Source organism: Xyrauchen texanus, chromosome 9 (assembly GCF_025860055.1).
Source record: "Xyrauchen texanus isolate HMW12.3.18 chromosome 9, RBS_HiC_50CHRs, whole genome shotgun sequence".
Taxonomy (NCBI): Eukaryota; Metazoa; Chordata; class Actinopteri; order Cypriniformes; family Catostomidae; genus Xyrauchen; species Xyrauchen texanus.
Window position 1 is genome coordinate 28,203,780 of NC_068284.1, and position 21,757 is coordinate 28,225,536.

The 21,757-nt window shown below is 37.6% G+C and overlaps 2 protein-coding genes across 2 annotated transcripts in view; both read left to right on the top strand.

Annotated features, from left to right (window-relative positions):
• LOC127648866 (E3 ubiquitin-protein ligase MARCHF6-like) overlaps positions 1–4,852 on the top strand; it is a 32,419-nt gene extending 27,567 nt beyond the window's left edge. Inside the window, exons 25-26 of the mRNA XM_052133674.1 lie at positions 1,128–1,263; positions 1,363–4,852. Of these exons, the coding sequence (XP_051989634.1) occupies positions 1,128–1,263; positions 1,363–1,450 (224 nt within the window). The 3' untranslated portion in view covers positions 1,451–4,852. The remainder of the gene's footprint in view (positions 1–1,127; positions 1,264–1,362) is intronic.
• A 728-nt stretch (positions 4,853–5,580) lies between these two features.
• LOC127649709 (ankyrin repeat domain-containing protein 33B-like) lies at positions 5,581–18,663 on the top strand. The gene is made up of 4 exons (XM_052134942.1): positions 5,581–6,000; positions 12,049–12,178; positions 17,152–17,292; positions 17,775–18,663. The coding sequence occupies exons 1-4, from the start codon at positions 5,581–5,583 to the stop codon at positions 18,593–18,595; spliced, it is 1,512 nt and encodes a 503-aa protein (XP_051990902.1). The 3' UTR covers positions 18,596–18,663.
• Positions 18,664–21,757: the final 3,094 nt, after the last annotated feature.

Consider the following 21,757-nt stretch of genomic DNA (forward strand, 5'->3'; position numbering starts at 1 on the left):
TTGGTAGATCTTTATTGAGTTGGTCATTTAAAAGTAGATCATCACACAAAAAAGTGTGGGCACCCCTGCTGTAATGTCTCAAAAACATGAATAACCAACAAACAATTTGAGGAAAAAAATCTCTCTATAGATAAGTGTTATTCAAACTTTCACAACTTAGTCTTGCTGTCCACATATGTGGACCTGTAATTTTTAGGAAAACATTTGCATTATTTGTTCTAGATATTTGTATAAAAAATTTTGAATTGTTTATTAGGTACTACTAGTTACAAATAAAAAATGGAAATGGAAAATGCACACAGCAGTCACGCAGGGGTCTTGTGAGGTTTATCTCAAGCACTTTTCATCAAAAGTGATGGTGATTTTCCAGGTACTTTCTAAAAGCTAAATTCAAGCACTTTGAATTTCAAGGACCTTGTGTGAACCCTGTAGAAAAAAGGTTCAGTAGGGATAAAATCAAGTGTAGACAGATTATGATGTTTGACAGGTCATTTAATTTATGATCACATGGACAGAAAACAATGTGGCAAATTTCGAAATATTGAGTTATGCCACGATATAACTCAATGTTTTGGTTTACGATATACAGAAATTTGATATCGTCCCATATCTATTCTCTATGTAGTGTGTCAGTAGTTTTGGAAAATATAGATGAAAGTTTAAATTGCCTCAGTTGATTCATTTCATTGAATGTTTCATTTTCTCATGGTGGAGAGGCAACATTTCCAGTTTTCTGTGCTTTTTCCAAACTCACAGCTACTCTGTTGTTGTACTCTGTATGAGAGACTTCTGCACAATTACTAGCAAACAATATGGGTTATTTACTACTTTGTCTTAACAAATGGATCAGATTTAATTACAGTGTGGACAGTCAGTCCTAAAGATGGCATTCGAGAACCAAATCGGATTTGTTTGCAGCGTCTTTCAAAATATCTAATGCCACGAACCTCACGCATTTGGACAATTCTAGCGACTTGATATTTTTCAGATGTGCTCATTGTATCAGTCGGTGCAGTGATTTCTGTCAACCTTTCCACTTTGATGTACAATATGCATTATTTGTCTGTAAATAGTCTGTGGATTTGCCGTCTGAGGCTGAAAACACAATTATTTTGTTTTGTTTTTAGGGGTCACTATGGAGATGAACAATCTGGTGCAGAGGAGAATCTATCCCTTCCTCCTGATGGTAGTGGTGCTGATGGGGATCCTCTCTTTTCAAATCCGACAATTCAAGCGCCTTTATGAGCACATTAAGAACGACAAGTGAGTTCTGAGTTTTGTTTAACTCTTACAAGCATAATATGTTTTTTATATGACAGTACTGATTGCCTTGTTTATCTTGTTCTTTCTTTGTCCGTGCAGGTACCTTGTTGGACAGAGACTTGTAAACTATGAACGCAAAGCTGGCAAGCCCAGCACTACCACACACAGCAGTTCAGTGCAGGAGTAAAAGCTTGGGAATGCTTTGGAGTCACTATTTTTTGTGTTTGACTGAGCGAGCATGTGTTGCGTGAATGACTTAATGGGCCTTCCTCTCCTGTTCTCTCTGCTTACCTGTGATGTGTGTGTGTCTATACGTCTGTCACGTCCACTAAGTCTCTAAAAACTGACCTCTGGCCTCTGACCCTGCCAGCAAAATGGGGCAAAAGAGCCATGTATATAAATGTGGAGAAAAGAGTGAAACCTTAAAGCCAACCAACTATGGATTAAAAAGAATGTCACTCTAAAAAAGATAACATTAAATATATGTATTAATTTATTAAATCTAGTTGTTATCTTATTTGTGGAGTTTTGTACATTGGTAAGACAACCCACATGGTTCTTTTCATTACCCTTAAGGAGAGGCCTGTCAGACTTCAGGAATGAAATGTCTCTCAGATGAACGTCTGGGTCACAATGGAGCTGGGATGTCACATTAGTACATTTTTTTTTTTTTTATTTATTAGTTGTGATTTTTCAATGGAATATGATTTTTAAGTTTTTGAATGAGAGATTCTCGCTTGATTTGATGCTTTCAGTAGTGTGTCTTACCCTAACTTCTCAATGCTTTGAAGAGATCCTTCTCCCAAAATGAAATCATTATTTACTCATCCTCATGTTGTTCTAAACTTATTAGACAGTCACCATTGACTTTCACTGTATGGAGAAAGATGCAATGAAAGTGAATGGTGACAAAGGCTTCCATTCTGCCTAACATCTCATTTTGTGTTCCACAGAAAAGTCATATGGTTTGGAACAACATGAGGGTAAATTATTTCACATTTTTGGGTGAACTATCCCTTTAACCTGCCTAATTTTATGTGCATAGACGAAGTTGGAGGTGGCTTTAAAGGTTATGCCTCAAGACCCACTAATCCTTGTAATGTGGGAAAGAGGGAATTTTGTTTCAAAAACAGTTAGCGCAGGAAGCTGTCAGACTTGGTTGACATACACAAGAACATACAAGCCCAGTGTCAGCAGCTAGCTGCTGAAGCTGAGTTTGAAGGTAGTGTTTATGGCTCACAATGAGCTACAAAGCCTACCTCTGCCTAATAGTTCTTCGTCATCTCTGAAAAGTCCTTTTCTGGTAATTTAGAAGACCATTTAGAGTGCTAATTGCATTAGTGGTTGAGCTAGCATATTTGTTTGCCATTCAAGTTGTAAGATATCGACTGTTGTGTGTCCGTCTCATGCTCCCCATGGCCTAGCAACACTTTCTCATAGTATCTCTGGAACGTACAAAAGTCGTTGCATTTCTTTTTTTAAAGAAAGTGTTGAAACATCTTTTAAGAGCAGCAATAGTTTTGAAACCCTTTAGACCAAATTTTTTAATCCTTATTCATATGTGATTTCACCATAATTTATCAAACTGATACAATTTTGGACTAACATGTATGATTTATGACTTGCTGCAGTTTGGTAGAAGAGAAGTCTGTTTTGTGTCAAGGAGGAGCCCTGGCATGTTTGTAAATAGTGTAACATTTCAATTATTCTGGATCATTTTTCGTAGTATGTTTTCTCTTTCAGATTTGCTACGTCTGTTACAAGTTTATGATTTCCAAAATTATCAGCTGAATTAGTCTAAGACGACATTAGAGATGGTGTTAATCAGTGCTGAGATACTATAAGTGACCTTATAGTATCTTATTACACTGAAACTGGATACTGTATGCTTCTTGATAATTTAAGCTCCTCTGAATGGCAAAATGTTCTATTTTTATATGTGCAACTAGTGGCACCAGTTTGTTGTTTGATCAGCCATTGATTCGATTTCCTCAAGTTTTTTTTTTTTTTTTAAGTTCAGCTAGAATCCAGGTAAAATTGGTGGCCCAGACTGAAGACCATTGTGTGTCTGGTTCACTAAGCCTTTCCTTTTCATAGCTTTGTATGAGAAGTACTCAGTATTCTGAATGTTTAAAAAAAAAAACTGCCAGGAGGCTCTCGCTGTAACAGTTACATCCACATGACAAATTTCTTTTTCTTTTTTGTTGAAGGCTTTTATTACAAATATTAAATCACAAAGTGTGGTACTATGGTGCTTTTGTCTCTTTGATCAAACTTCATGTTATGTGTGTAATGTGGAATCATTCACTGTCCTATTTTTACACATTTATTTTTCCGTGTACAGTCATGGTTGAAAATGGTTGTGCCAATTCAAATTAAATTTTCATCATATTCAGTGGAAGTGTGATGATATAAAGAAGTTTAGTAGGATAATGGCTCAGGATATCACCCCTTGATTCATCACAATAATGAGTCTGGAACATCTGGATTGGTGGAAGGGAATTAATTATCAGAGTTATATGAGACAGTCATTGCAAAGATGAAAGAACTTAGCTAATATTCCAATTTTGGATCTAGAATTTGATAGAATATTGTCTTGATGCCATATCCATGTCTTTATTAGTAAAACAGTGATCTAGACAAGGACCAAGTGACCCCTTGCCATTATTCCACCTTATTTTAATATAAACCATGATAGAAATCATAATGACACTTATCACTTAAAATAATCCTACCTATCCCGAATTTTATATTGGCCCAGGTTTTTTCAGTGATTTGTAATTTGTATATGTATCTACCACAAACCATTTACATTTGGGCTTCTGGGTATAATCATTCAGTACTAGACATATTCCAGTAATTTGCCCTAGTCCATGTCACTGTCATTTTGTTCTTTTGACCCTCACTGTATGATAATGGCATCAAGTGTGTTCAAAGACTCCAAATTAAATTCAGGACCTTATCAACCATAATATACAGGATATTGTGGGTTAGTCACAAGTTCTCACAGTGGACAGTTATGCAACATAATGTCCTGTCAAAATTAGAGAAAGAACTGGCTTCAGTTCATGGTTGGCAGCACTCAAAATGGCTATAAGATCTACAGGCAACCCTAATGCACAAATTATATTATTCAACCACTGGAATAGTGCTTAACACACATACTATTATAAATTTGGAAACATCTAATAAAACAGGCTACACCATTTAGGAATTAACCATTATGGAATTAAGATATCAGAGTTGGTGGCTAATTTTTCCTGAGTAATTTATCCAAATGACCTCTAGGATGTGCTGTTTCTGGTGTTGTTTGATCGAAAGTATTAGTAAAATTGTCTGTTTAAATTGGCAATATCCACATAAACCATGTATTATATTGCAAGAAAGCCACAATCTTAGTGTGATCTAATACACAAAGTTAAATTTGATTAGGTATCTTTGTTAGCAGTGTTTTAAAAAAGGATACGAGAAAACATCTTATCTGCAAGAGCATGTTATTCCTACTGCATCCAATTAACCTTCCACTGATCCCGTGATTAGGCTCGTGGAGCCAATCGTGGATTATGGTCAAATATAGGCAAAGGGCAGAAAGTCACTGTGAATGTCCTTGTATCAAAGTCATTTAAAAATAAAAGTGATAAGAATAATAATGTTGTAAATTGCAAGTGTCTTTGTTGCATGATCAGACTTCAGCCGTGTAAGCCACGTGTAGTACTATTGTTCATTAAACTGTTACACATTCTTGGATTCCAATTTTTGCAGCATTAGTTGGAAAATATACAGTATTGATTCCTTGGACAGTAAGATTACTGTTCTTCACATGTAACTGTGAAGGGAGAGAGAGAGAGAGAGACAGAGACTAAGGAGATTATGAAGCTTGTCTCTAAACTGTGCTCTTGCCCATGCCAGACACCGCATTCTCCAATGGAAGTCCTTCATCTTCACATTGAACTTTTGGTGAATTCTCCAACTAGATTCTGCATCCATAGATGGGATCACACAGAGTAAGTCAAGTGAAGAAAAAAAATGGGATAACTGACATAAAAATGATCTAGGCTGTGCACACTGTACAATAATTGTGGAAACCAATGGTGGACATGGAACAATGATATCCAGTTCTCGAAGATCAGAGGATATGGAAACGATGACCAAACAAGGTCTTTGACTTTTGTTGTTCAGTGCTTGGCAAAGTGCGAGTGACCCCATCTAATACCATTACTCATGTTCAGAATGTGCTGAGGATTACCACTTGTTATGTGAATTCTGCAAGATTTTTGCTTTTATATTCCACCTTCCAGATCTAAAGCCACATGTTAAATGGTTTTAACAATTGAGAATAGTGGTGCTGGAGGTCTACAAAATGTCTCCAGTGACAAAAAAGTAAGAGGCTGCAATAACGAAGAGTTCTCAATAGAGAGTTCCATTTTTGTGGAGTCCACAGAGGACTCTTATTTTGCAGATGATGAAGAGCACCATCATGATGATGATGATGTTGTCTACCAAGAATTTGAGCAGTTGGACTTTTCAAACCTGCCAGAAATCAAGAGAATCGCGTCAGATGATTCCTTCTACCTGCCTGATGATTCATTCAACTATGAGAAATGTCCAAGCCCAGAGAGTCCCGAGCCACTCAGCTTCTTCAAGGCATGCTGCACTAACAATGCCATCATTGTCAAGATCATGATAAGGCAAGGTGTGACACAGGATGAGGTACAAGAGGTGAACAAAAATAACAAAGTAAGTTTTTATAAGATTTTATAAGAAAATTTCATGAAGTAGACTCTGAATCAAACTCCAGTTTTCACAGAATTTTGATGCTCAGATCCAGTTCAAAGAAGTTTGATGCAGCATGGATACATAGTGAGATCTCTACAAGTGAGATCTTGATTTAAATTATCTAGTTTAACTTTGGCCTTTTCCATATCGAGCAGCACAAGTGATTGAAACATTGTTGATCATAAACATTCTAATGCAGCTAGAATTGTACCCAACAGGTATAGGAAAATCTGGATTTTCTTATGGATTTTCTGGATACTGACATCATAAACATATTACTTTCCAGGAGCGATTTATAAAATGTCCATGTTTAAAGAGTGATATTATTGACTGGAGGAAGTCCCTTTCACTCCCCTTAGCCCTGAGAGGCTTACAGTTATGACAGTGTGGGTGACATGTTTATGCAAGTCCATTATCATATCAAAGAGCCTTTAAGCATGCACAATCCTCGGAATGCTCCTCTGGGAATGGGCTCATGTGCTGCTGCTGTCTCCTTCCTTCATAAATATCCACTTCGTGCAGAAGTAAGGTCAAGACATTCATCTATACATGAATATGACATTAAATGCTGAATCTTAAAGGGAAGACATCTCCAATTTCCCTGATCCAGCTAGACGTTAAAATATTGTCAAAATATTGGCTAACCGATTAAGTTATGACATCTCTTATACATATAGATCAGGTGGGGTTTATTTGGGGTCTCATAACATTAGGCATTTCATCAATATCAAGTGGTCAGTGGCGAATGATCAGACTCCGGTTGCTGCCATCTCACTTGACGTTGAAATGGCGCTTGATATGGTAGAATGGGATTATATTTTTTAGATTTTGGAAATGTATGGGTTCAGGAATACTTTTATTGGTTGGATTAAGTTACTTAAAAGACACTCAGTATTGCCGTTACAAATGAATGGTTTAATTTCAGATTATTTTACTCTGGAAAAGGGCACCCGGCAGGTTTGTCCTCTTTCCCCAATATTGTTCTGTTTGCCCTGGAACCATTAGCAGCTGCGATAAAGAAGGATGATTTTCCAGGGGTGATGGCACCTTCCAGTGGCCCAAACAGGGCGTTAAGTATTTGGGTATTTTATTCCCAGCAAATTTGTGTGATTTATTTAGTTAATTTTGACCATTTAATAGTGATGTGGGCAGCTGGGCTTCATTACATTTATTCATGATTGGGAAGGTTAATGTTATTAAAATGAATTGTATTCCAAAATGTAACTACCTGCTACAGTCTCTCCCAATAAATGCCCCCTCTCTTATTTCAAGCATTTTGATAGCAGTCCTTCATTTGGAATGGTAAATGTCCCAGATTACATTTCAGTAAACTGCATAGGCCGATTGATAAAGGTGGGCTAAGCCTACCCAAGATTTTGTTTTATTGACAGAAATGAAAGCTCTGTCCCCCAGACTCTGAATTAGCAGGGACAGAGCTTTCATTTCTGTCAAGAGATTATGGGAGAAAGATTTATACTTGGTATTGGAGGAGGGAGTGTGGGCAAGGATTCTAAAAAACGTCAAGTCTGCATCAAGAGACGCAAGGGTGCACCTTATGCAATTCAAGATTCTATTGGACCCCCTCTAGATTGTATAGGCTTGGTCTTAAAGACACACCCACCTGCTGGCAATGCCAATCAGAAGATGGAGACAACCCATGTTTTGTGGTAGTGTGTTGAGATCCAAGAATTTTGGTTGAAGATTCAGAGTTTTATGTGTGATGTACTGGACACTCAAATTTCAGTTTTCCCCAGACTCTGTAATTTAGGCAATGGGGCAGTCATCAATATAGGGAATAAACACAAAAATTGGGATCTAACCAGTGTTATGATTGGCAGACAAATTGTTTTAAGGGAATGGAAGTCAGCTGGAATGCCCTGATTTCAAGAATGGTGCACTGAAATGGGGAGGGTGGTGGCTTTCGAGGAAGTGTCATGTAGAAGGCTGGGGAATTGGGAATCGTTTGATGGGAAATGGGGCAGGTATTTGGCATTTTTGGAGGGCTCTCTGGGAAGAGCAGTGGAGAGAGAAGTTTAGGTTTAAAAGTGTGTGATTTATTATTTTGTGCGTGTGTGTGTGTGTGTGTGTGTGTGTGTGTGTGTGTGTGTGTGTGAGTGACCACAGGGATGTTGTTGAGGGTCAGGGTGGGATTGCGGATTGGGAGGGGTAATAGTGGGGGTTAAATGGTGATTCTGTGTATATTTGTTTTTCTTTTCTTTATATGAATCAATAAAAATGTTAATCAGAAAAAAAAGGGAAGACATCTGGCTTGGATGGCCACTGTGAGGAGAATAAAACTTAATTATATATTATTTTGCTTTATGCTACACATTATGTTCCATGTCGTGACATAGTGGAACAGGGTATGTTTGGAAATAAAATACTACCACAGTGTATATAGTACTTATACTGTGCACAGTATTTACATTCTTTTAAGACACTTTTAGGCAACTGGATGATATTGAAAACAACCCTTTTTATTTCCAAGGTGATAACATGCAATATGATGAGGCCATGAGACAATATAGAGTACTGTTTGAATTTTTTTTTTTTTTTTGGTGGAATAATGCCAACTGTTTCACTAACAATTTTTTATACTAAGTATACAGTGTTTTCTGTGCAATACTCAGTAAGTAGTAAGATAATTTTCCATTCTAAATATAGCCCTGGTCTTCAATACATAATAATAGTTCATGTTGACATTTTCATTGGTGTTTGTTCACCCACTACACATTATGTACTTTAAAGTTTTTTTGTAATTGAAATGGTAGGGTCATTGTGAATTTGTCTACTTTTGACAAATCTTTGTCCAGACTTGATGTCCAGTTGTGTTGTGTGGCTGTGATCTGCTTCAGCTGAAATCTCAGGGGTGTGCATCCAGCCAGCTAAGCCCTAAAACAGATGGGAGTTTGGATTGCAGTTAATGATCCAGCCCAAGCAGATCATAATCATGCCTGAGCTTTTAAAAGGCTCTCTTAAGGCCCAGGCATACTTGCAGAGTTTTTCTTCATTCTTCGCTCGGACCCAAAAAGAAGTTTGAAACAGCTGAGCAATGGTATACTGTTTGCGAACATTCAGACACTGACCATGCCACTGTAGGAGGCGTTTAGTGGAGAATTTAAATGAGGATGCACAAGACTACATGTAAAACCTTAACTAATGTGACACTAAAATGTGTTCTTCCTCATTCTATGAGTAGAATTCACACAAGATCAGTAAAAGAAGCTGTTTTAACCACTTGATGATTTAAAGTTATATTTATGCTGTAGATAATGTGTCATTTGTCATGTTTACATTCTGAATTCATGAAGCTAACGTGCTAACACGCTATACGCGGCCATAATATGCTCTGTAATTTAGGATGACACTGATAGATTGGGCATAATAGAGTGTTAATATTTAGAATACAGACAAAATGATGATAAGAGAGGCATATCTCAATTTGGGCAGATGGCACATGAGTGTATAGGCACTTTTTTTGCCTTTTGTATTTAAGTAGATTTGATTAATTTTGTGGACTAATTAATAAAAAAATTACATGACATATTCTTGGAAAATGTCTCTACGCAATAGATCACACTAGGTAAGTTTGCGCCAGCTCACTAATAACTCCGCACGCCAGTGTGTTTATGCTGTCTGAGCTCCAGGTCTCACCATCCGATGATGTGGACCAATGGCAGTAAAGTGTTTAGCAGCCCGTCCTGGAAAAAAACACCTTTGTCTTGTCCAGATTCTGTTCTAAATGATGTCACACCTGTTTGTTCTTCGCTTTTGTATGAAGTATGCCAGGCCTTAAGACGTCAAAATACTACAGGGCCCCGCTCAGACAGCGATTTTTGGAGACTCATACGAGGGAAGAAACTCTCATTTGTCCATTAGACAGAGAACTTAATATATGAAGCATAATTCCACTCAAAAGAGTCTGACTGTAGGCCATAAAAGACTAAATTTGAATCTACCACCCATTGTCATACCAAATTATATGCGAGAACTGAGGTGACTTCCTTCCCCAATGAATCATTTTCACTTAAATTGCATTGACTGCTGCTAAACGCATCTGTCTGCCTGAAAATAGAACCCAGTAATAAAATACTAAATGAAGCATCACCTATTGGCCCCTCATTTGTGCCTGCACAGTCACCAAAAAGATACTCGGTCACACTTTGCCGCCTTGTACAAGCATTGAATGTATTAACAAACATCTTATTCAGCTTGGGGGGGGGAAAAAAACTTGATTTGCATTCTATCTAGGACTATAGACTTGGTGTATGACTCACTTCTAACTCACACAGCATTGTTTGAAAAATTAATGTACTGAAGACAGACAGAAAAAACACTTTCACGGAAACAAACGGTTTCTCACACACAGACAGAAAAGGCTCTTATTTCCAAAAGATACAGCTCTGCGGCAGTAAAAGACATGTCTTTTAAGACTCTATGAACCATTTGCATGTAAATGTCTTTCAACCAACACAGACCCTGATAATGTTTTAACCAAATCTTATTCTACTCATTCACATTAGCACAGCGCCATTAAGCTCCAGTATTTAATGATCCTGTTTATCAGTCTTGGGGGAAACCTTTTTCTAATGCTGATTATTTCATCATGCCTACTTTGATTAAGGCCTGCTATCTGTATTGAACAGTTTCAGATGTCACCTTGGAGTCTGTTTTCACCTTCACTATTTTGTTGATCCTTGGCAGGAGGAAGCTTTAGGAGACTTGAGAAGCTTTCCTTTACAATCACCTATTGACAGTGTGACATTTCCCTTCCCAGCTTGGTGTAACGTCACATGAGCCATATGAAGTGTCATTGGGATCTACCACTCTGTAGAAATCCTTACATATCAAAATACTGGTTCTTTATCATAAATAACATTTTGTATAGAGAGATATATTAGTTCTTAAATTTTGTTTACAAGGCAGCTGCGGTGAGGTTCAATTGACCAAGAAACAGAGAGACAACGTGAAGTCCCAAATTGTTTAAAAAACAACACATTTTAGTTTAGCTGTACATCACTTTAAATTTGTATTGCTATGATCATGTTAAGTTTCTTGTTTTTCTGGAGCATAGTGCCATAAATACCAGCAGACCAGCACTCTGAGCCCACAGGGAACTCCATACTAAATCTTAGCTAATAGTCTTTATGGGGCTTACCATCTGCCTGTAGTGCTCTGTAATCACTCTAAGTCTGGAGACGCACAAGAAAAGGGAAATGCTTTGTGTGGTTTGAGCAATGGTAATGACCTCATGCATTTGTTTTGATTTCCTCTTCACGCACACATATGCTGATTTACTTTGTGGCATTGCATGTGACACTGTACTTTGATTTGTTTGTGTTTGTTCCATGTGGTAGGCTGATAAATCACACTTCTGCTGTTACTTATGCATCTACAGCATTTACATTTTTTCTATTCAACGTTGTGTTATTAATTTTGAATATTGTTGGGTCTATGCAGCTCATTGTGATTTTAATAAATGTCAATGTTCTGTTTACATTTGTACCATGAACAGTTTTGGTATAGTATTGGATTGCCACTTAATGTTAAATGTTAATTTCCAGGCAAAACCAGTTGAAAACCACTGATTTAGACATTAAAATTTGTTTTTAAATAATAGTTTTTTAATACCCATAGAAATTTGTCTTGATTTTGTAGTAATATGCTTGGTCTGATCTAACAATACACTTGCCAGTCCAAACATGTTTTTAAAGGACACCAAATGTTCTAATTGACTCATTATCTTGCTAGGAATTCTAAGCTCATCTATCTCATAGGTAAGAGGACCAAACCCATGTGTCGGTGACCTCAACTCCCCTTAATGGATGAGGAAACTTGCCCTGCAACAATCTATGTCTTTAAATGAACTGCTATATAGTAGGGTTCAACTGCTTCAGTGCCTCTGCAGTTTGCACCGTAAAACCTTTCAAAATAATAATGGACATTGAAGAAAATTACACATCTAGACTGTTGAAGTGATGCATATTTTTCCTCTCCACTGCTTAACAGACAGGTCTGATAGTGGCATGCTACCAGGGCTTCGTGGATGTGGTCATTGCCCTTTCTCAGTGTGCACTTGTGGATGTGAACTGGCAGGATAACGAGGGGAATACAGCTCTTATGACTGCTGCACAAGCAGGTAAGGGAAGTGACCTCAATTCTGCTATCAAAGGCTATTGCTGCTGTTTCCAATCAAAATTCCCCAGTATGTTGCTAAATAGGTGCTCCTGTGTCTTTGTACAAGACAAATAATTATGTTGGATTGACAAAGTCAACGTGTAGTTATTGTACCACAATCTGGTCCAAATCCAACAAATATTCCACAGTCTTACAGTTGAAGTCAGAAGTTTACATGCACCTTAGCCAAATACATTTAAACTCAGTTTTTAACAACTCCTGATATTTAATCGAAGAAAACTCTGCCTGTCTTAGGTCAGTTAGGACCACTACTTTTATTTTAAGAATGTGAAATGTCAGGATAATAGTAGAGAGAATTATTTATTTCAGCTTGTATTTCTTTCATCACATTTCCAGTGGGTCAGAATTTACATATACTTTGTTAGTATTTGGTAGCATTGTCTTTAAATTGTTTGACTTGTGTCAAATGTTTTGGGTAGCCTTCCACAAGCTTCTCGCAATAAGTTGCTGGAATTTTGGCCCATTCCTCCAGACAGAACTGCTGTAACTGAGTTAGGTTTGCAGGCCTCCTTGCTCATACACACTTTTTCAGTTCTGGCCACAAAAATCTATTTTCAAATTCACAAATCTCACAAATCAGATTGAAGTCAGGACTTTGTGAAGGCAACTCCAATACCTTGACTTTGTTGTCCTTAAGCCATTTTGCCACAATTTTGGAAGACCAATTTGCGACTGAGCTTTAACTTCCTAGCTGAAGTCTTGAGATTTTGCTTCAATATATCCACATATTTTTTCTTCCTCATGATGCCATCTATTTTGTGAAGTGCACCAGTCTCTTCTGCAATAAAGCACCCCCATAACATGATGCTGCCGCCACCATGCTTCACGGTTGGGATGGAGTTCTTCGGCTTGCAGGCCTTACCCTTTTTCCTCCAAACATAACAATGGTCATTATGGCCAAAAAGTTCATTTTGTTTCATCCGATCAGAGTAAATGTCTCCAAAAATTAAGATCTTTGTCCTCATGTGCACTTACAAACTGTAGTCTGGCTTTTTTTATGGCAGTTTTGGAGCAGTGGCTACTTCCTTGCTGAGCAGCCTTTCAGGTTATGTTGATATGGGACTCGTTTTACTGTGGATATAGATACTTGTCTACATGTTTCCTCCAGCATCTTCATAAGGTCCTTTGCTGTTGTTCTGGGACTGATTTGCACTTTTCGCACCAAACTATGTTCATCTCTAGGGGACCGAATGTATCTCCTTCCGGAGCAATATGATGGCTGTGTGGTCCCATGGTGTTTAAATTGTGTACTTGGTGTTTGGAACTAACTATACTTGTGCAGATCCACAAATAATTTTTTTTCTGAGGTCTTGGCTGATTTATTTTTATTTTCCTATGATGTCAAGCAAAGAGGCACTTTGAAGTGTTTAAAGGTAGGCCTTAAAATACACCCACAGGTACACCTCCAATTGACTCCAATTAGCCTACCAGAAGCTTATTGCCTAAAGGACTGACATCATATTCTGGAATTTTCTAAGCTGCTTAAAGGCACAGTTAAATTCTGACCCACTGGAATTGTGATATAGTCAATTAAAAGTGAAACAATCTGTATGTAAACAATTGTTGGAAAAATTACTCATGTCATGCACAAAGTAGATGTCCTAAATGACATGCCAAAACTATAGTTTGCTAATATGAAACCTGTGGATTGGTAAATAAAAAAAGTGTTTTAAACATGTTGGAATGTTTATGAAATCAAATCATCTTTTAAATTGAATAACATTTCAAATATTTGTCTTTTAAATTGAAATGCCTTTAACCTGCATCTGTCTGTCTGTCTGTCTGTCTGTCTGTCGAGACTCGTGTGGGCAGATCTTGCTTTTTTTTTCTTTTTTTTTTTACATTATTCAAACACACAAAAAGTTCTAAATAAGAACGTTTTATCTTAAAATGTTGACTTGTAGATCAAAATCTAAATCAAATGTTATTTTATAATGTTAAGTGTTGTTGAAAACCCCCAGGGAGGAGAGGGAGAGAAACAAAAAAATCTACCAGCCATTTCCACATTTCCACAGTAATAAAAAAACAAAACATTATTATCATTATAAAACATTTTAAGTAATACTACATTTAAAACAGAAAGTTTCAAGAGCCAAAGCTTTTTGACATACAGTTTGTTGTCATAATCATACAGTATCTTACTACCTACCCCTATATTTTGATTGCCAAACATTTTTTTTTATGTCTGGCTTGTTAGGACCAAGTAGTTTGATGGCCAATTTGTCTTTAATTTGCAAATGAAATGGCACGCTGTTACGCACACGTTTATTGCTAGTGCTTATCATATTTGTCACACTACTGTTATTACTACACTACTAAAGTTACCTTTGGTTTGGTACTATGTTTATGGGCAGATCCATTTTTGCACCAATGTGTCTCAATGAGGGTTGGTTGCAGTACCATATTTGACCACAGATTTCTGTGTGAGGGGCGCTGTGGAGTTCGGGAGGGCAACAGACACTGCCCCACATGCTTGTAAATCTATATAAAACGCAGTACAGTATATAGCTGCATTCACACTGCCAGCGACACGCAGTGACAAAACGACCTCATCTCATTCATATTCAGTGAGAGCTGGCAACATCCGGCAACACGAGCGACGGTAACTGTTGGCGACCGGATGTGGGCGTGTCCAGCGACGTGACAAAGTTGAGAAATATTTAACTTTATGCAAATGAAGAGCAACTTTCGGGAGGGACAGCCAATATGAGAGAAGATGGTAGAGCTCACGTGATCCTAATATTTAAATAATAATAATAATAATATTAATTGTAAAGAAACAGTGCTTAGACTCTCCATACACACCACTAGTGACCTAACCATCAGCCACTGGCACCATGCAGCGATAGCTGGCAGCTTTCAGCTACATTATAACTTAAAAATAGATATAAAACATATACTAGGCCTGCTTTTAAATACATATGTCAGCATTTTGAGCACAATTATAAGCAAACAAATTAAATTGTTGGCAGTTTATACAACCCCAATTCCAAAAAAGTTGGGACAGTATGAAAAATGTGAATAAAAACAAAAAGGAGTGATATGTAAATTATATTCAGCCTTTGCTATATTGAAAGCACTACAACTACACATTAGATGATGTTTTACCTTGCAGTTCATAGTTTTTTTAAATGTACAGTAATTTCAAATCAGTTGATTGCAATATGCTCCAAAAAAGTTGAGGCAGCGGCTGTTTAAGACTAATAACAATTTGACGAGGTAAAATAACAAGGCGATGTGAAACAGGAGATGTTAAACAGGTGAGGCAATTGTGTCATAGTACTGTATACTGAATAAGGAGCCTCCAAAAACAGCCTAGTCCTTCAAGAGCAAGCATCGTTCAAGATTTGTGAATTTTCCAAGAGATGCTTCAGAAAATAATGCAGAACTTTGAGAACAATGTTCCCCAAAGACAAACTGGAAGGATTTGGTGCATTTCACCCTCTACGTTGCACACTATATTTAAAATATTTAAGGAATCTGGTCAAATCTCAGCGCGTAAAGGGCAAGACGAAAACCAGTTCTGAATGCACGTGATCTCTGATCCCTCAGACATCACTGCCTTAAAAAACGGCATTCATTTGTAATGGATATCCTGAACATGGGCTTGGGATAACTTTAGTAAACCTTTGTTAGTCAACACCACTTGCCGCTACATCCACAGATGCAAGTTAAGACTTTAGTATGCAAAGCAGAAGCCCTACATCAACACTGTCCTGAAGCGCTGCCGAATTCTCTGGTCTCAGTCTCATCTTAGATGGAAAGTAGAACAGTGGAACTGTGTTTTTTGGTCCGAAGAGTGCACAGTTTTAAAAGGTTTTTGAAAAAATCTACCATCTTGTTATCTGGGACAAAGAGGAAAAGGACCTTTATTAGCTTTATTAGTGTCAGGTCCAAAAGCCAGTGTCTGTATGAGCCAGGGGTGTGTCAGTGCCCAAGGCATGGGTAACTTGCACATCTGTGAGAACATCATGAATGCAGACAGATATGTAAAAATTTTGGAGCAACATAAACTGTCATCCAGCACCATCTTTTCCAGGAATGTTCCTGAATTTTCCAGCAGGACAACTTCAAACCACGTACTGCCCGGATTACAAGTGCATGGCTGTGTGAGCAGCGTGTGTGTGTGCTAGACTGGCCTGCCTGCAGTGCTGACCTGTCTACAATTGAGAATGTGTGGCACATTATGAAGCACACAATACGGCAACGAAGACCCTGTACAATTGTGCAGATAAAGACCTACAGAATGGATGAATGGGGGAAAATTCCACTTTCTAAACGTAACAAACTTGTGTCGTCATTGCTCAAATGAGTGTTATTAGAACAAATGGTGATGTTTCACAGTGGTAAACACTCTACTGTCCCAACTTTTATGGAGCATGTTGCAATCATCTGATTTGAAATTACATAAAGAAAAATAATTAATTCACAGGTTAAAACATTATATAATGTGTAGCTGTACTGCTTTCAATATGTCAAAGGGTGAATATAATTTACAAATCACTCATTTTTGTTTTTGTTATTATTTTTCATACTGTCCCATCTTTTTCAGGATTGGGTTTGTAGTATGGATCTATGTTTTCAAGTGGATGAATTTTTAAGTAAGGCCCTGCCCTACCTGCCTATATTAGATGAGTTATACCTGGTTTCCATCCATCCATCCATCCACTTTTGTAACCGCTTAACATCACTCCAGGAACTACCCTGAACAACCACAGAATTCTCAATTTAGGACACTTTGAATCTCTCTTTAACTGCTCTTGTATTCATGTACAAATCAGACCAGGTTTTGTCAAGCCAATATAAAAATTTGCCTTCTCTAGTTATATTTTATTTCTACATATCCCAGCTGAAAATAACAGCTTAGAGAAGACAAAGCCAGTCTGAAAATTCATGCTATGTCCTGAATTGTAGGCCACAGTATGATTACCAACTACCTGCTGAGCTATTTTCCTGGGCTAGACACTGAGCGCAGGAACTGCCATGGCTTCACAGCGATGATGAAAGCAGCCATGCAGGGTCGAGCCGAGTGTGTGCGGGTTCTTATAATGGCAGGTACAGTATCATTAGCTTAACAATTTATGTGGAATCTTGAACTCTTTAGTCACTTTAAAATGTATGAATGTCATTGGATTAGATTACAAAATATTTAAAAAAGTAGCATACTCTTCAAGCAAACGTTCAAGTTTGTCAGGTTTTAAATTACTTAACATAAAGTGTTCTAAAATTTAGAACCTAAATAATGAGAATGAATATTTGAATACTGTATTTTTGTCTATAGTCTATAAAACATCTCCATAGTTAATGTGTTTAACTCCATCTACCTGTATGGTTACTCTGCTAGGGCACCTGTGTAAACTGGAGGGGCACTGACTTGATACATTCCTCTAAATATCACCAGTTGATTGAAGTCATTGGAACAAGTCTGAGAAAAGTGTAGTTAGTTGTAGTTAAAGGTCAAAAGGTTGTCATTTGTATGACATGTTGATATTTTCTCAACTAAAGTAATGACAATGATATTTTTTTTCTTCATACAGGTGCAGACACTGAAGCAAGGGACTATGGCCGTAAGCTGACTCCACGAGAATGGACCCTGTTCACAGGCCGCTATGAGACAGCCAACCTCATGTCTCGACTGATGGAACAACCATGTGCCGAACAGTTCTGTGACTCTTACCATATGGAGTGGCCTGATCTAGACAAGCTGGTGGCTCAATCCAAGGAGCCAAAGTCTTGCTGGAGGAGGTTCTTGGAACATGCCTGTAACCTGTTCACCATCCGCATGAAGACCAACCCTGTGGATGAAGGTGTCATGGACTACATGGTGCGTATGACAACAGCACTGGCCAGCCCATTCATAGCTACTACCTGTCGCACTGTGTGCCCGGGCAGCCCTCCATGTGTGGGGAAACGTCGCCTGGCTGTACAAGACATTCTTCGTAAGCAGCGTCTGGCTGAGCTGAAGAACCTGGGGCCCGAGCGTCTCAACAACTACAGGCGGCTCTTCCAGAACTCCAGAGTGCAGCTGGTGCTGAAGAAGCAAGAGCGCCGTGCTAGTCTGCAGCCCCAGATACTGCGCAATGTCATGATGGCCTCCACTGTGGCCTTCAGGAGATTCAGCTTGCTACCTCTTCACACGATGCGCAGGAGCAGTGTGCGTCCAGGTTTGATGATGCCTAAAGTCATGCTGTGTAAAGCTCCTCCGACCACATATATACCGGAGAGGCCTCGACGCAGGACTCCAAATAATTCACAACACCTACAGATCCCTAAATGGAAGTACAAAGCTCTAAAGGAGGAGAAAAAGAAAGCACAACAGGTTGATAAGTTGAGATTGCCTGTTGTGAGGAAAAAGTGACATGGCTTTTGAAGGCTTAGTTTGGGATCTGTTCCACTTTGACACCAATTTGAAGGTTAACCAAGAAGGCTTTTTTCACACGTTTTGTTTTACAATCTTAATTTAACACAGTCATACCACAGTTGTGAATTTTGAAACTGTTGTGTGCTTGAAAGGTGAACTTAGTATTTATTTATTTTTGCTAATTAATCTTTTAAACAGATAGAAAGATTAATAATATAATAGTATTTAGGGATGCACCAATATGAACATTTTTGGCCGATACCGATTTTAACCCAAAAATGGTAGGCTGTTAACAATACCAATATTATTGCCACTTACCTTATTTTGCCATCAGGTCACTGTTTTACTTTAAAAATGTACAAAGATTAACATAAGATTTTTTTACTGTTCTAACAATAAATAATTTCCTTTTAAACATGGATTGGGTCTGTTAAGGCCAAATTTTTAAAAAGAGCCACACTGAAAGATAAATAGAATATAAAAAGATTTAAAAAAATAACAAAATATGATAACATAATGATTTATATGAATATTGTTATTTTGTACTTCTGCTGACTTAAGCCTGGACTGAAAGGCTAAATCCAGACTATATTTTAAAATGCACTCTTTTAAGATTTAGTAACCATGCATCATTAATGGATATTATACTGATGTCTCAGAATTCAAAGTCTGCTGGTTTCAAATAATGTTGGATGGTTTGCTCATCATGTAGCCCATAGGGCCGCTTTCACAACTGTCACGGCCGTTTATGTCGGTTTTTCTGCATTAATGCAAGAAGCAAGAATCAAATTAAGTGCCATTCCTTCATATTGTGGCTATTATTATTTCTGGATAGTGCATTTTAAGTTTTTACAAAGTGTGTTACTAATTAATTATTAATAAAACAATAGTTTTTAAATTGGCATTTTCATGGAATAGCCGCTATGCAGATGGTTCTCATTTGGTCTATAATTGGCTGATAAATATCGGCAGCGATACATCGATGTATCCTAGTATTTTTGAAAAATATGTTTTGTATTATGTATACTCCCACTACATGCAGATTCCAGTCATGTCGGTCTTAGAGGAAAAAGCTGCTTTATTCTACATATGGTACAGGGTGCACATGAGCGCTGCCATGTTAAGATCATATGACAAGCCGAATATTACTCTCTTGAAATTTGGCGCTTTCACTTGCAGAACAAATGAATCATGGCTGACTGTGTTGCGCATTTTTACAATAACATCAGTAACTACGTTTTTGCTTGAAGCATTATCTACACCGCTAGGTGGCAGAAAACATTAACAGAAATGTTACTAAGTGCACCTTTAAATAATAGTTGCAAACAATCAAACAAGGACAGCATGAGGACAACTGTTGCCCCATTAATTATATACACAGGCCCACAGAATTGGAATGTCATTCATTAAAAAAAATGTACACATAAGATATTTGTATGTTTCTTTACTAAATATTTTTTACATACATTTTGGCTTAATTTATCATGATCAATACATGTTTAAATCCATCCAGAATGTGCATGGAGCATGGAAAAAATCGGCAGATTCAAAATGGGCCTAATTATACGTCATTCGTCAAGCACGTATCAACTTTAATGAAAGAAAACCATACCATGGCTCAAAAATGCTAATTCTATAATGGATTTAAAGACTATAAATGGAACAGCTCTGTAGGCCTACTCATTTGTCTTGCCTGCCATTGACTTTGGCTCCTATCTAATGTCTGGCCTTGGCAACACATATTGATACACTATTTTTTACGTTGTAATGATTTCGGAGAATTGGATAATTTTCGGAATGTTCATATGGTAACATAACCAGAAAATATTAATATGACGGGGAGGAGGGCGAGGCAGGGCCGTGACGGTGCACGGCCGGCGCTGAATCAGCTGATCAGCGGGAGAGCGAGATAAAGGGGAGCCTGAGACACCAGTTCGAGAGAGACCTACGCGACTGCGCTGCATGAGTGTCCGTGTCCTTATGCTTTATGTTGTTATGTAAGTTCATTTATATAATTAAAGTTTATGTTGACTGTCGATCCATCCTTTAACTGTTACTGTTCAGTATCTTTTTCTTTGACTCACCCACTTCAGATCTCATACTTGAAATTTGTTGCATTAGTATTATAATTTTATTTTCTCTTATTAAATGAAAGACTGAATAAACTGAATTGATATATGGAAAGTGTTTTTTTGCAGAAGCTGCTTGAACAAGGATGTTTTGTGTCACAGACATTCTGTGCAATATGCCTGCAAACTGTCTCCTCACTTATATAATTTGGCCTCTTTGAAGGTTAGTCCTTTATTGAGGCTGCTTTATAAACTGACTGCTTTGAAATTAAACTCACGTTCCAATTATTGTGATGAAGAAATAATCAAATGCAATAATAAACACTAAGCCCTTCAAAGAAACAATTTTAAGACAATGGGGGCAGCCTTTTCAGTTTATAGAGATAAACATGTTTAAATCTCTTTTCTCAAATAGACAGTATTAGAGAAGGCTGAAAACACATTTAAAAGCCACAATGTATTATATATCTGAGCTACATGGTAGTGCCAATTTTATAGGTGAACAATTGAAATCGGACCACAGAAATCTATAGCTTGTTAGCAAAGAAAATGTTGTGGATTAGACAAGGGGCAATGATAAACAGGTCAAATAATAATGGTGAAACTCTTTCATCATAAAGCAGATTATAAGCAATGAACCTCCACAAGCAATGCAGAGTGAAATGGGCAATAACCGTCCAGTAGGGGTCAGTATTACACCTAACCAGTAAAGGAAAGGCTTTACATTCACAAAACTATATATATATAAATCTATATATATATATAGATTTATACACACATACACTCTGGCAGCCAAAAGTTTGGAGCATGGCATTCAAACGATCACAATGTATAGTCAGGACATTAATAACATGATTAATAATGTGTAATAACTATTACAATTTGAATAATGTTCAGAACTTCTTAAACTGCTTCAAAGAGTTCTCATCAAAAAATCCTCCATGTGCAGCAATGACAGCTTTGCAGATCCTTGACATTCTAGCTGTCAGTTTGTCCAGATACTCAGGTGACATTTCACCCCACACTTCCTGTAGCACTTGCCATAGATGTGGCTGTCTTGTTGGGCACATCTCACGCACCTTACAATCTA

What these genes read in the sequence shown, in the direction of transcription:
- LOC127649709 (XM_052134942.1), top strand. Translation starts at nt 5,581, where the DNA reads ATGGTTTTAACAATTGAGAATAGTGGTGCTGGAGGTCTACAAAATGTC. An exon ending in AGGTGAACAAAAATAACAAA is followed by an intron (nt 6,001 to 12,048) that starts GTAAGTTTTTAT and finishes ACTGCTTAACAG; the next exon opens with ACAGGTCTGATAGTGGCATG. An exon ending in TATGACTGCTGCACAAGCAG is followed by an intron (nt 12,179 to 17,151) that starts GTAAGGGAAGTG and finishes CCTGAATTGTAG; the next exon opens with GCCACAGTATGATTACCAAC.